This window comes from Squalius cephalus (assembly GCF_949319135.1).
Source record: "Squalius cephalus genome assembly, chromosome: 5".
Lineage (NCBI taxonomy): Eukaryota > Metazoa > Chordata > Actinopteri > Cypriniformes > Leuciscidae > Squalius > Squalius cephalus.
In genome coordinates this window covers 49,541,653-49,556,541 of record NC_137126.1, presented here as the reverse complement: position 1 = coordinate 49,556,541, position 14,889 = coordinate 49,541,653, and the positions used below count along the sequence as shown (strand labels likewise).

Sequence of the window (14,889 nt, the reverse complement as noted above, 5' to 3'; positions counted from 1 at the left end):
GTAATTCTGCAGTACCAGTACCCGCTAACAGCTGGTATTAATTTAACTGAATTAAAGGGATAGTTCACCCAAAAATTTTTATTTTGACTTCTGTAATATTTTTTACTGTAGCTACTGCCAACATTTTTTTAAATATCTTCTTTTGTGTTAAACAAAAGATAGAAACTCATACAGGTTTGAGGCTGAGTAAATGATGATAAAAAAAAGTTTTGGGGTGAATTATCCCTTTAAAACGCTTAACTTGTGATTTTTTCATATAAATATATGTGTGATGCGATCACACAAAACCAGACATGCCTATAGTACTGTATAATATCTGTTCACCTGTAGCTGTTCACGCATCGCTCCCTGCTCCTTACTGAACTTCTGCTCAAACTCCTTCCGCTCCTGAGGAGAAGAGATGAAGCACAATAGGAGAAGTCACACATTAACAAATGATGAATGATCAATATAATAACACCGCTGGCTGGGCTTACCTTCTGTAGTTGATCAGAAAGCTCCTGAGACTGCTTCGTCTGAAGACACAGAACAAACATGGTCAACGTTTAACTTTAAAAAAGAAAATCATTAAATCATTTTAAACAGGAACCTGAGAGTTAGTGCTTCATTAAAGACAATATGAATTAAAAATGTATCTTATTCCCTTAAAATGTGATAACTGTGCTTCAAAATATTCTGAAGGCCATGAGGGAGGGGGAATATATACAGCACATATAACTTTTGAATTTAATGTTTTAGTAAGTGTTTTAATTAATATGAACTAAGATTATCTTGTTTGTAAAAATCTTTGCATGTACAATCCAATACTTAAAAGAATAAAAATAAAATGAAATGAAAAGAATGAAACAGAACAAAACTAAGAAATATAGATTTATGTATTAATTGCAACCATTTAATTAAAGCAATAAGGCACTCAAGGCTGTGCTATGAGTATATTCACAATATAGCATGACCTCTGACATGAGTATAAAAACATGTTTACTAGAAAATGCACTTGTGTCTGAATAAACGCTAATCATATGTGTGTTTAATCGGATGTGAGAAGATCACAAAGAATGCAATCTTGAATTGATCATTTTTAATTGCATATTAAAATACAATGTTGCAAGCTCTGTGTGTGTGTCTTATTGTACTCCCGTGTGAATGTCTACTCCGGTATCATAGGACGTCATGCACACACACTTACCAGTGTTTCGAGTTTGGAGGTGAGCTGGGTGTTTGTTAGTGCGCTGGAGTCCAGAGCAGCGGCCAGCTCTTGGTTGCGAGTCTGACGTGGCAGAGAGAGAGAGAGAGAGAGAGAGAGAGAGAGAGAGAGAGAGAGAGAGAGAGAGAGAGAGAGAGAGAGAGAGAGAGAGAGAGAACAAACAGGAGGTGATACAGTGTAACAAAGAATCTGTTATACGTGTAACTGAACGCTGGGTGAATGCGGATAAACAGGCATTTGTTCGTATTCTAGCAGGGCGACATTTAACATTTTACTCAAAAGTGAGCTCTTAAAGTAGAAAGAAATGTGTTATCTCTATTCAAATTAATACTTTATTCATCAAGGATGCATTAAAATGATCAAAAGTGACATTAATAATGTCACAAAAGATTTCTATTTCAAACAAATGCTGTTCTTTTGAACTTTCTATTCATCCAGAAAAATATGAACTGTTTTCAACATTGATAATAATGAGAAATGTTTATTGATCATGAAATCCTCATATAAGAGTGATTTCTGAAGGATCATGTGACACTGAAGACTGGAGTAATGATGCTGAAAATTCAGCTTTGATCACAGGAATAAATTACATTTTACAATACATTCACATAGAAAATAGATATTTTAGACTGCAATATTATTTCCAATTTTTACTGTATTTTTGATCAAATAAATGCAGCCTTGGTGAGCAGAGGGGAATTTCTTCAAACTTTTGAGTGAGACTGCAACTAATAAGCAGAGCCTCTTTCTGTCGAGCCCGTGTTTGTGAAGCTGGAACAGGATGTTTGTTCAGTGTGTAGCAGGAGATCATGTGAGCGCCGGATTAAATGCCAGCACGGCAATAACGCACATTCTGAGAGATGCACAACTAATTACACCAATTAAAGACATCAGTAGTGCACAGCAGAGAGAAGAGAAAACACTTTCAGATTTTTTTAATTCTTTATATTTACCAAAAATGTTTAAAGTCCCCCTGTGGTGCAAATCCAGCTTTTAATGTTGTTTATGTGTCTATGTGGTGTTTTTAATATGCTTTAAGACAAGCCATGTGTAAGTTCATAAGTCGACAGCATTGCTGAGTATTTCCTCCTTAAAACTGCAGTGAACCAAAGACAGTCTCAAAAACACGCTTTGAAATCGCTGGTGTTTCTGACGTCACAAACTACCTTGTAACCAATCAGATCAACGTGTGATCGTCAACCAGTGGATCTCTGAGCTGAGTGAGTGGAGGCGGGGCTCATTTGCATATTCATAGAACCACGCATACTAAATGAGGCGAGGGTGTCGAGTTACATTCAAGATATTTATAGGCATGAAGAAATGTTTTTTCAAGGAAGAATCATTTAAATATGTAATTTTGGTGATCAAAGAAGAGTCTTAAAGGATAAAATTATTGACTACAGGGGGACTTCAAATTGTTCTTGATAAACCATGAAGGAATCAATCTGGGATATAACTGTGAAAATGATATCAAGTGACTGACGCACTTAAATAGACCATCAAATCAGCCAATACTGTAAACCCCTACAGACTTCAAGCTATTTCCATCGTAAGAACTTCAATAAGATTATCCTGCTTGAGCGAGATTAGTGACCATATGGGGTGTTAATTATAAACCTCTACTCCAAACTAAACTACCTTTCAGTACAGCAATACAGTTCAGCACATATACTTTAAAAAAAAGATGTTTATGTTGAAGATAAAAAAGCAGAGGTGAATTAATAGTGAAACATATCGAATACCTCCAGTTCCTTCTCGTTGACTGCCGGTGGATCGCTGTCTCCATTGATGTATGTTGATGACTGCATTTCACCCAAGATGGAAATAAAAAAACAATTAGCGTTTTCACAAAAACAAAACAAATGAATCGGACGTCTTGAATCATTTGATTAATTAATCCTGAAATGGTTGATATTTGGGTTTAAGAATTTAAACAGCTTCTATCATGCATCATGATATGTATTCTTTTATTTTTGTAACTCGCTCAATGCACGAAAATTAAAAAATATTGTTGGTTCATTTGGGAGGAACCACTGGAGTTTAGTTCCTAAAAGTTAAGATCAAACCAAATATAATAAATATTATGCATAAAAATATAAATCAAAATATGAAAAATAGATAATTTTCTATCTTGGCCTCATTGCAAATGATTCATCTGTGCATGTTAATAAAAAAAAAAAAAAGTACTTTTCTGCTGATGTAACCAAGCAGGGCAGGAAAAATAACATCGCCCAATGACATCATAGCATCATAATCCACCCAAACACAGACATTAAATCAAGCAGACTCACGTCAGACAGAAGTCCATTGAGCTGCTGGGAAAGCTGTCTCAGGCTCTCTGTGGACGACAGCGGCCTGCAAACACACACACACACACACACACACACACACACACACACACACACACGTTCAACATTAAACAATTTACCGTTACAATGAACTAAACATGCATTACAAACATACAGAATCAACAGTGTACGAACTGACAGAATAAAGCAACAAACTACATGTTCCATGCAAATCTGAGGTTTTGTATTTGGTTGGAGTCTACTTCTATTTCTGTATACGTGTGTGTTATATATATATATAAATTGCATGAATAGTTCATTGACCAGGGTTATTATAGTTAACTGAGGCCATCCTTAAAAATATTCTTGTTTGCCGTAACCCGACCGACCCAGTCAATTTAGGTCCGACCCAATTATTTATTTTTTTTCCCTTTTAGTCCGACCGACTTGCCGATTGTAAACTTGCGTTAAGACCGACCGATTTTTTTTTACTCTTCAAACAACTAATACAAATGCAATAAAATGATATTAATTATATTTTATTGTGAATAAATAGGCCTACATATAGGCTACAAACGTAGGCTACGCTCTTTCTTTTAAATAAAAACCCGTGGCGTCATCTATGATTATAAGGGCTGTGTAGGCTGTAGGCCTATGCGAAATGAAAGCGAAATCGCGACACTCAGATCCACGAAAAATATGTTTTAGTAGGCTAATTCTATGAATTACACTGCGCAAACCAAAAGTAGGCTATTATACCCACCGGATGAAGAGGGATTGGCTCTCCACAGAACATAATTTATAGCCTATTCATTTTATTTTATTTTTCGTGTTCGCATTTATGAGGAAGAAACAATGTTACGGACGTGACCGCTCTGAAAGCGGCAATTAAAACTTCACAGAGATCTCAAACAGGCATTTAACAGCCAAATATTAAGAATGGGCATATCAAGCAAAATAAAATTCGATGATTGATCGAAAATTGTATCTCTCCCCCCACATGCTCACCGGCAACGCTCCGACAGTAAATTTCTCTGTAGGCTACTGTCTAATAGGCCTGTGTTGTAGCCCACAGTCATTAAAAAACGATTTAGTTTCATATTCATGTTTAAATAAAATATTTATTTTTTTAAATTTCATGTTGATTATATGAAAAGTGAATAGCATGAATAAGATAAGATGATCCCGAAAATATCGGAAGACAAATGGAGTAGGCAGACATGATTTTAACCACTTCATTAAGTTTGTTTTTGTAGAAAGTCTGTCTTTAAACTGAATTTCGTTTTGTATTAATTGTATCTTAATTTTGATCAATGTTTCATCAACCATTTTCATGTATTTAATAAATAAGAGGTAGGCTAAATAAGGCAATATAATCAGGACACGGAGTCGCCGGCGCGTGAACTGGAGCTGGTCTCTTAAATGAACCGAAACTCAACGTATAAGCTACTTGCCTCACAGACCTGAGACATATATATAGGCCTATATATAAAAAAGCATGAAATGTACACTTTTAAACAAAACAATTCAAAACGAAAGAAAACAGACTGCTCTCTGCTTATGTAATGAAATGTGCATTTCTCTCTGGCGCGTTCACTAGGCTACTGCGAAGATCGCGTCAGCATCGTCAACTTCATCTTTGACACAGAAAACACTTGTTTATTAATAAACAATTGAAATGTCTCCTTGATATATTTGACATACTAATAATCATCACTTTTCCCAATTCTGACAGCTTAGGTGCGTTATTGGCAGCGCTCCCGTTACATGAATATAGGGCTGTCGCGATAACCGCAATATCGCAGTACCGCGCTACTGACAAGCCAACCGCAGAGGAATTCAAGTTACCGCAGCAACCGCGATATTCGCGTGTTTTCTTTTTTCATAAGGCTATACCCTTCTTGTTTTGAACTTCGTGCATGTGTATTGAATGTTAAATAAGTTAATAATGATAATAAGACGTGGTGATCATGGTTTTATCATGGTGATTTGTACAGAGGCTTCGTGGATTTGCACGTAAGCCTAAACAGACAGTGAATGAGAGAGATCGACTGAGCGCGTGCGATTAACTGCGTTTGTCTTTGAGGTCAAGTCATATTCGTGAAAAGGTTGCCGTGTACAAGGAAAGTTAAATATTTGTCCTGTCATCCTTTTAACGTTTAAAATAAAGGGTATTTACCATGAATGGCATCAGCGACAGCGCTGGTCAGCATCCACAGCGCGAGGAACTCGCGGTCGCGGGAAACAAAACTCAGTGAGTCACGCATTGAATCAATGCCATTTGTCTCTATTAAGTGAAGCTTCAGCGTTACCTATGCAACGCATTGCTGGTCAGCTGAGCCTTGAAAAGTGGAGCTCAAAGTTAAAAATAATTAACCTTGTTTCATTACTATCTTTTAATGAATCAATCAGCGTTTTTGAACGTGTTGTTGAATGTTTATGACTCACTCAAAGACAGTCCGTTGCTGTAACAACTGCGCGCTGAGTGACAGGCTTTCAATGCGCAGATACACTGTTTAGTTTCGGTTTACTGGTTACTGAAAATGTACTCGTTTTTGTGCATGCTGACCACATCGTAACACTTATTTATATAGCAACAAATAAATCAAAATAAATTAATAAATGCGGTAAAACCGCATATCGCGCTATTGAGCCACTCATAATTACCGCAAGGGAAAATCCTTCTTTGGTGCTCAGTTTATACAGGTTTTCTAATTGTTATTTAATATATATATATATAGCACGAAGTTCTGGAAAACTGTCAGTGAAGTCCCGATATGCAAATTTGACCAAAATTGTAAACATTTTTTTTACATCGACTCTCGAAAAAAAAAAAATAGACCGACCAACCGACCTTTTTTTTTTTTTTTGTTGCTGTTACGGCAAACCAAGATATTTTTAAGGATGGCCTGAAACTAAAGCATACAAAAAAACTACGTAAATACAATAAAAACAGAGAAACGTATTTGATTTCAGATAGTTAAAAATTTCTCATTTTCATTTAGTTTAACTTAAGTAAAACTGAAATAAAAATGAATAAAAACTATTTAGACATTTTTCTTTAAAAAACAAAAACAAAATTAACTATTACAACAAAATATAACAAAAATGTATGTAAACAATGTAATACATGTAATTACACATTATGTAATACAACAAAAATGTATGTAAATATTAAAACAAAATTAATTAAAATTAAAAGAAAAAATATAAAGAAAATACTCTCAATGATAGTAAAATAATACTGGAATCCAGGGTTATTAAAGTTAACTAAAAGTTAAACTATTAAAAAACATTTTTGTTACTACTTATTACTACTGAAATAAATAAAATATTTAAAAAAACACTATTTCAGCCAGCTGTCCAGAAAACATTTATAATTTTAATTTAACGATGTACTAAAATAACAAAAATTTTTAAATTAGTCAAAACTATAGGCATATTTAAAAAAAATAATACTAAAATTAAAAACTAATTCAAATAGTTATTAAAAACTAAAATCACACTGTGTGAATCAAAGCTTGTTCTCCGTGTTGTGATTCGTCTCAGAGCTGGTTGGTTTGATTCAAGGCTTAAAACTATTTACTGAAGATTTTTTTAAATGCATCTTTAGAAAATGAATGTGAAAATATCTCCAGAAACTGAGCGGTCACTGTTGCTCTCTAAAATATCAAACTTTCTGATTGGCTGTGATTGTGTCGTGCTGCGTTTCCGTGGTATAATGCCCATATTGTTCAGAAATAAAGAGCAAATTCACCTTTTCTCTTCCAGAGGATGTTCGTCGCCATTTGCATCAGCTGTGTAATTCTGCTGGAAAAACATACGAATGAAAAACACAAACTTGAGAGGCAAAACAGGATGTGACAACACAAGAAAACACCTGACAAAGCAATACATTAAATTAAATGACATGCATAGATCAGATTAAAAACATGAGCAAACAACATCTGAACGGTTAAAAGACACAAACGGACAATGGTGATCATCTGACAACATCAAACACCCAGTGATGGTTCTGAAACGCAGCTCAGGTGACTGACATTAAGACACACACACACACCTGCAGGGCAGCGTTATCAGCGACACACTCAGTGTTAATAGCCGAAGCGGGGTTAGAGACGGGCGAGTGTCGGTCAGGATCAGCACTGGCCTCCTCCAGCTCCTGTGAGACCCGGTTCACCACATCCACACGATCCTGACGCAACACAGCGACAAAGACACATTAAACTCAGCTGTTGCACACACACACACACACACACACACACACACACACACACACACTCACAAACAGAGTCATACACACAGTCACTCACTCACTCACTCACTCACTCACTCATACTCACATATACTCACTCATACTCACATATACTCACATATACTCACATATACTCACATATACTCACATATACTCACATATACTCACATATACTCACATATACTTTATTTATCAGGTACATTCATATAAAAGTGAATGTTTCCAGGCATTACTCAAATCAATATATATTCACAAACATTCAATCCCTGCAGGCGCTAGGCTAATGCTGCTGATTATGACAGAGCATGAAACATGAATTTTGCATGTCAAAGATGCATTAAAGTAATAAACATAAAAACAGCATGTGATGATCGCGGAGTAAAATATATAAAACATTGATTTCTTTATAATAGCGTGCACTGAGGAATCGTTCACAACAAGAACATGAATCAAGAAAGACTCTGATTTCATGTTGACTATAAAAACCGCTGCAGATGATGCAAAAATCTACTTTTCCAGTGATGATCTCACAGCATGCGAGGGAACACAGATGACCGAACTCAAAGAGGAAGGAGGAAAGACAGCGGGAGGAGAGGAGGGACAGCGTGAGTGTGTGTGTGTGAGTGTGTGTGTGTGTGAAGGCTCACCTGACTGTTGTTGACACATGGAGGCTGAGACACTCCATTAGTCAGACTAAGATCAGACACCATAACTTTGAGAATATTCTCAATCTACAGGGGGAGAGGCAGACGATAAAGGAGAAGGAGTGAGAGAGGAGGAAGTAGTAGTAAGAACGTGATAAAGGAAGCAGGAAACACTAGATGAAGGGTTAGTAGTGCCTGACAGCCATATGCAAAACAGACTTTTTGGTTAGAGTTTTTCCGAATATTTTGAACAATCTTATTAATTTTGTTTTTTATATATTAAAGGAGAACTCGGCAACTCTAGCGAACTCTAGTCACTTCTTCGCTGATTTTCCCTTTTGTTGTCGCATGTTTTCCCCACGAGCTCCCCCTACAGCTGTGGGGGGGGCGTATATTTCACAACGCGGTGGTAAAAAACTCACTTGCGGCGGCCTCCTCCCCCTCTCTACCGCTGCTCATGTGCGTTTGTTATGATCGGAGCAAGCCAACTGTATCGTGTGGAGCTATGTCTACCGAGGTGGGTAATCTGGTAATACATCATATATGCGTGTGTGTTTATGTCGAATTGCCGTAAAGCAATTCGTGTTTGGCGCTCGCGCTCGTTCTCGTTCTCGCTTCTCACGAGACTTCCAATTTCTGTCTTACCGGGACGGCATTCCTCAAGTTGCAAGGTTGGTTTTCCACCTGGGAACGCTGGGGGGAGCAGGGAAAGTCATCAATATCACCAGAATAGGTTGTTTAACCATCCAAATGATTTCTAGACAGTTTTATTAAAGGGGGGGTGAAATGCTATTTCATGCATACTGAGTTTTTTACACTGGTAAAGAGTTGGATTCCCATGCTAAACATGGACAAAGTTTCAAAAACTAAGTTGTATGTTTGAAGGAGTATTTTTGTTCCAAAAATACTCCTTCCGGTTTGTCACAAGTTTCGGAAAGTTTTTTTCGAGTATGGCTCTGTCTTACGTAAGATAGGGCGGAATTTCCTTATATGGGTCCTTCTCCGGTAAGATCGCGGCCGCGCGCGCACTCGTAGACTAGAGCAAGAGAGTGAAAGCAGTTCGCCATCAAAGCGCCCTGCCCGGCTTTTGGGAAGTCAATGTCACCAAAGAAGTGTGTTTTTGGTTGCCAGGGCAAGACAACCCTGCACAGATTCCCAAAGAACCCAGCGTTAAGGAACCCGTGGATGGAGTTTGTTTTCCTGAGCATAAACGGAGTTGTGTAAGACTGTTGTTCCCTGCATTTCGACGATGATTGTTTTATAAACAAAGCCCATATCGACGGATTTGCAGATCGTCTAATGCTTAAGGATCGAGCAGTCACAATGATAAAGGTTCGCGGTCGTGCGTTGGAACCGGACGGTGAGTAAAACTGTTTGTTGAACAAATGTCTCTGTGTGTTGTCACTAGCTTGGCGCGTTAGCACAGCTAAGCTTCGCCCACACGGCCCGCCCCCAGCCGCTCGGTTTTTTCCGGAAAGACTCGGTACAGCCTATCTTTATGTTAAAAATTTAATAAAACAAAATACTTTTTGGAGATATGAAGGATGCAATATTACTCTATAGGTACTAAAGATTAACAGGAGATTGAGTGAAAATGAGCATTTCACCCCCCCTTTAAGTTAAAAAAGTTACCAAGTTCTCCTTTAATTATATGTTGTTAATTGAATATATTAAAGTAATCATTTAAATTCTCTACAATGAGAAAAGTATAAAATCAATATATTTAATTAAATGAACCGCAGAACAGCAAAACATAAAAATATATACAATTTGTTGTACTGATTTTATGGGTTTACTGAGTTAAATTTTATTACATGCAGTTCAATTTCACTGTACTGCTTTTAAATGAAGCAATTATGTTAGTTTTAGCTCAGTTGTAGTTATTTATTTCCAGTTAGACAGTAATTTTAATGCTTTAACTCAAAATATTAATAATAATAACATTTATTTTATTTTTATTTTCAGCTGTATTATTAACAAAATGTTAATTATACAATAACAAAAAAGTTAGTTGCCAAGGAGACATTTCTAATTTTGGTTTAGTTTTTTTTTTTTTTTTTTTATCAAAAATGTATTTATATTTATATATATATATTTTTTTCTTTTTCTTTTTTTCTTATCCGATTTATTTTAATTAAAAAAAAGTTTAATAGCTGTAGTTAACAGTAATAACCCTAGATCAGACTCTCTGTAATTAATCTCTGAATAATGACTGTTTACTATTGTCATTGAATTGAACTCTTACTTTCATGTGTTATTTCTGTAAAGTTGCTTCGAACACAATCTGTCCTGTATAAAGCTCTATATAAATAAAGGTGACTAGCCTTGTAATTACTGGCTGTCCTGTAAAAACAGTAGGACTAAGCTAAAGCAGTCCCTCAAAATGGTGGAAAAGAGGAAATATAAATCATCATATTCAAAAACGACAAAAACTGATTAGATCCTGAAACGAGGATTAATTCCTGCCGTGGGAAAGTGCCAGTAACTGATCCGTCAAAACAACCAGATCCCAGCAAAGCAGACACAGTCGACACTCACTCCCATCCGCACTGGTTTTACGGCGTGATCGATCACTGACTCACATTGTCTGGAGAGCGTCTGCCAGCGGGTCCATCCGTCTGATCGCCTCCTTTCACTTTCCTCTTCTTCTTTGGTCCAGCACTTCCTGTGGATGGGATCGTCTTCTGTTGAAACTCCTTCAGCTGCAGAACCAAAGAGCAGGAGCGTTAAAGGGATAGTTCACCCAAAAATGACAATTAGCCCATGATTTACTTACCCTGAAGCCATCCTAGGTGTATATGGCATATGTATATATTTTTATATATATATGAAGAGTTCAGATGCAAAAGCCTCTAAGTGCCATCTGAAATTTTCTTCTAGAATGATCATTTTTATCAAGCTCGTATATTTAAGTTCAGTAATTTCACTTAAATGACAATGAAAATGACCTATTAATAGTCATTTAAGTGAAATTACTGAACTTAAATATACGAGCTGGATAAAAATGATCATTCTAGAAGAAAATTTCAGATGGCACTTAGAGGCTTTTGCATCTGAACTCTTCATATATATATATATATATATATATATATATATATATATATATATATATATATAAATCAGATTTATTATAATTAACAAAAAGTGTTAATAGCTGTAGTTAACAGTAATAACCCTAGATCAGACTCTCTGTAATTAATCTCTGAATAATGACTCTTACAATAATGTCTCTTACTTTCATGAATAATGTCTCTTACTTTCATGTTTTATTTCTGTAAAGTTGCTTCGAACACAATCTGTCCTGTATAAAGCTCTATATAAATAAAGGTGACTAGCCTTGTAATTACTGGCTGTCCTGTAAAACAGTAGGACTAAGCTAAAGCAGTCCCTGAAAATGGTGAAGAGGAAATATAATTAATCATATGCAAAAACACCCTGAAGCCATCCTAGGTGTATATGACATTCTTCTTTCAGACGGAGTTATATTAAAAAATGTGCTGGCTCTTCCAAGCTTTATAATGCGAGTCAATGGGTATATGATTCTGGAAGTCCATCAGAAGCTATCCATCCGTGATTAAAGTGCTCGAAATGGCTCTGGTGGGGTTAATAAAGGCCTTTTGAAGTGAAGCGATGCATTTGTGTAAGAAAAATATCCATATTTAAAACTTTATCGACTAAAATATGTAGCTACAGTATCAGTCATATATGTGTGCAGATATAGGACAGGATTCACTTTTCACAACAAAAGAGTGTAAAGCTTCCTAAAAGTGGAGGGTTATCGTTAATTAAAATTAAAACAATTCAGATAAATCTGAAATAAAGTAAAATATAAATATTAGCTGAAAAACGTGTTGCCTTGGCAATAAAGTTGAAGCACTAAAATTATTAACTGGAGTGGGAATATATGAACTAAAATAAAAAATAAATTAAACCTAAATTGCAATATTTAAAGAAAAAAAGCACACAATGAAATTTCAAAAAATGTATTTAAAATATAAAAATAAAAGCTAAAATATTAATAAAACACTAATAAAAATGATCCAAACCAAACACTTTCTGCTCCGTTTACACAAGAACCAAAACACCTCTGATTAACAAAAGCAAAAACGAAAAGATAAGTGAAAAGATCATTATTATCGTTAATTAAAACTAAAACGATTCAGATAAATCTGAAATAAAGTCAAATATAAATATTAGCTGAAAAACTTCAACTAAACCAAAATAAAAAAAAATGTTGCCTTGAAGTTGAAGCACTAAAAGTATTAACTGGAGTGGACTAAAATAAAAAATAATATAAAAAATAAATTGAACCTAAATAGCAATATTTAAAGAAAAAAAGCACACAATGAAAAAACAAACAAAAAAAAAACGTAAAATATATAAAAAAAGCTAATTCAAAAATTAATAAAACGCTAATAAAACTGATCAACTGTTTGCTCCATTTGCACAAGCACCAAAACACTGCAGATTAAAGTTAGTGAGCAAAAACGAGAAGATAAGTGCATTTGTTTGATATTGTTTTATATAATGCAATGACAATCAGACATTACACTATAAAAATGATTAAATAATAGTCTTTCTACTTTAATTCGACGTGTTGCATGCCATTTCTTTGTAATTAATAGTGAAATTTACTAGCAATTCTGTAGTGAAAAGTATTTCTACACAAGGAATTGTGTTGATCGTGATTATGACTGATACTCTTTGGCTGCTGTTGAACTAACCCAAGCCTCAATGCACCAGTGCCACTGACTGGCAGAAACTACTCCAGTCAATAATCTGTCCTAGTTCTGCCACAGTTTAAGCACACTGGCCTGAACTCATTCATCAAGACTAAATCAAGATAACTAAATCAAGTTCCACAGCACCAGTGACGCGACAGATACGACAGAAAACAAACCGCACATTCTGTTCATGAAGACGCTCCCGTCCGACCCAGCGATATGGAGATTGAGAACGAACACAGTCTCTCGTCTAGTAGGTCAGATTTGTGATTCAGCTGTCATGGGACACATGGGGCCAAATTATGAAGCTCTCATATGACAGAGCCACAACTTAAATTCCAAAGTTGATTTTTTCAAGACATGTTGTTGGTGTTCCAGGCCAGATAGCAGCTGTTCCCTTTGGCCTGCTTAGTTGAGGTGTATATGACACTTAATATTCAGTAATACTATCAATTTGACTGCACTGACACTATTAGATGAGAACAACATTTGAGCTGAATAATGTCAGTTTAGAGAGAATTGGAATTTGTCTCATATATAATGAAGTTTGCATTATTGATTCTCTATTTAATACTGTGAAGCTGCTTTGAAACAATATGTACTGTATAAAGTGCTATAGAAAAGCTGATTTGACCTAGTGTACACATGAGCTGCCTATCTAGACAGCACTTTTGGGCATCATCAAGTGCACTCAACATGCATCATTGCACAAAAACACTAATAATCATAGATTTGATCTGTCATTTAATCAATTAAACCTCAAACAGCAACCAAAAAGTGCACTATAAGGGGATTAAACCTATTAGTTAAGCACTTTTAATGTTTACAAAGATTATCAACCAGCTGTTTCAATTGGACCTGTCATTTTAACTAGCAGTTAGCAAGTAGGCTAACACTAATAAGCTGGTTAAACGAGCCTAAAGTCATGGACTTCACACAAAAAACATTCAATTATTGTCCACTAATTCACATTGTTGTTGTTGGCGTCAGTTTCAGAATTATAAACAAAAACAAAACACAGAGGCTAACAACATTAGCTTGCCAAGTTACACTGACATTCACATAAGGCACTTTTAGAACATTTCTGACTTGTTAAAATCGTTTTAAACGCGTGTAGAGAGACAAACTCTAATGAGTTAATATTCAGGCTTTATCTCAGCTGAATCCCCGAGCTTTCCTGACAGCCGCGCCCGCCAGAGAGAGCTTGATTCCCGGACGCGGGCCCGAGGAGAGGCCGGTAGACGTGGAATGTCAACATGACAGATGGGACACACACGCTCGGAATCGATTCAATTACAATCGACAGTTGTATTTTGTAACAAAGAAAGTGAAAGACTACGTTAAATCACATAAATGTACCTTTTTCTTGGCTGCAGCGAGTTTAATTTGCCTGTTCTGGTCCGCCATCCTCTCGCGCAGCTCAGCGAACGCCAACGGCACCACGTCATCAGATGATCCGTGCGCGTGTGTGCGTGTGCGCATGCGTGAGAGAGGAGGAATCCGATGGACAGATTACTTACGGATTTTAGTCAGTTGCTGACTCCAAATTTCATGACAAAAATGCTATGTTACAAATTTAAGGTTTATCGCATTGATTTGAATAGGGTAATCTTGTAGGCAAGATTACAAGAGAAAGAAAAAATCAGATCCAAAATCAGATCCAAAAATCAGAAAATCATGTAGGCATTTCCAGAAATAGTATTGGCTAATAGACCTACTACATAGTTAAATGAGTCACTGAATGATAATTCAAATCATAATAATGAATGTGTTC

The 14,889-nt window shown here is 35.9% G+C and overlaps 1 protein-coding gene across 14 annotated transcripts in view; it reads right to left on the bottom strand.

Annotated features, from left to right (window-relative positions):
• Positions 1-14,603, bottom strand: part of golga2 (golgin A2) — a 32,046-nt gene extending 17,443 nt beyond the window's left edge. For 2 of the 14 annotated variants that reach the window (XM_079871896.1, XM_079871898.1), the window contains exons 1-9: positions 14,475-14,603; positions 10,974-11,093; positions 8,395-8,478; positions 7,250-7,302; positions 3,496-3,559; positions 2,947-3,006; positions 1,187-1,267; positions 477-515; positions 325-387 (exon numbers count right to left, since the gene is read on the bottom strand). In XM_079871896.1, the coding sequence (XP_079728022.1) occupies positions 325-387; positions 477-515; positions 1,187-1,267; positions 2,947-3,006; positions 3,496-3,559; positions 7,250-7,302; positions 8,395-8,478; positions 10,974-11,093; positions 14,475-14,597 (687 nt within the window). In that variant the 5' untranslated portion in view covers positions 14,598-14,603. Of the gene's footprint in view, positions 1-324; positions 388-476; positions 516-1,186; positions 1,268-2,946; positions 3,007-3,495; positions 3,560-7,249; positions 7,303-7,552; positions 7,688-8,394; positions 8,479-10,973; positions 11,094-14,474 lie in introns of all 14 variants that reach the window. The other 12 variants (XM_079871897.1, XM_079871886.1, XM_079871892.1 and 9 more) reach the window with 7 other exon arrangements.
• Between the last annotated feature and the right edge of the window lie 286 nt (positions 14,604-14,889).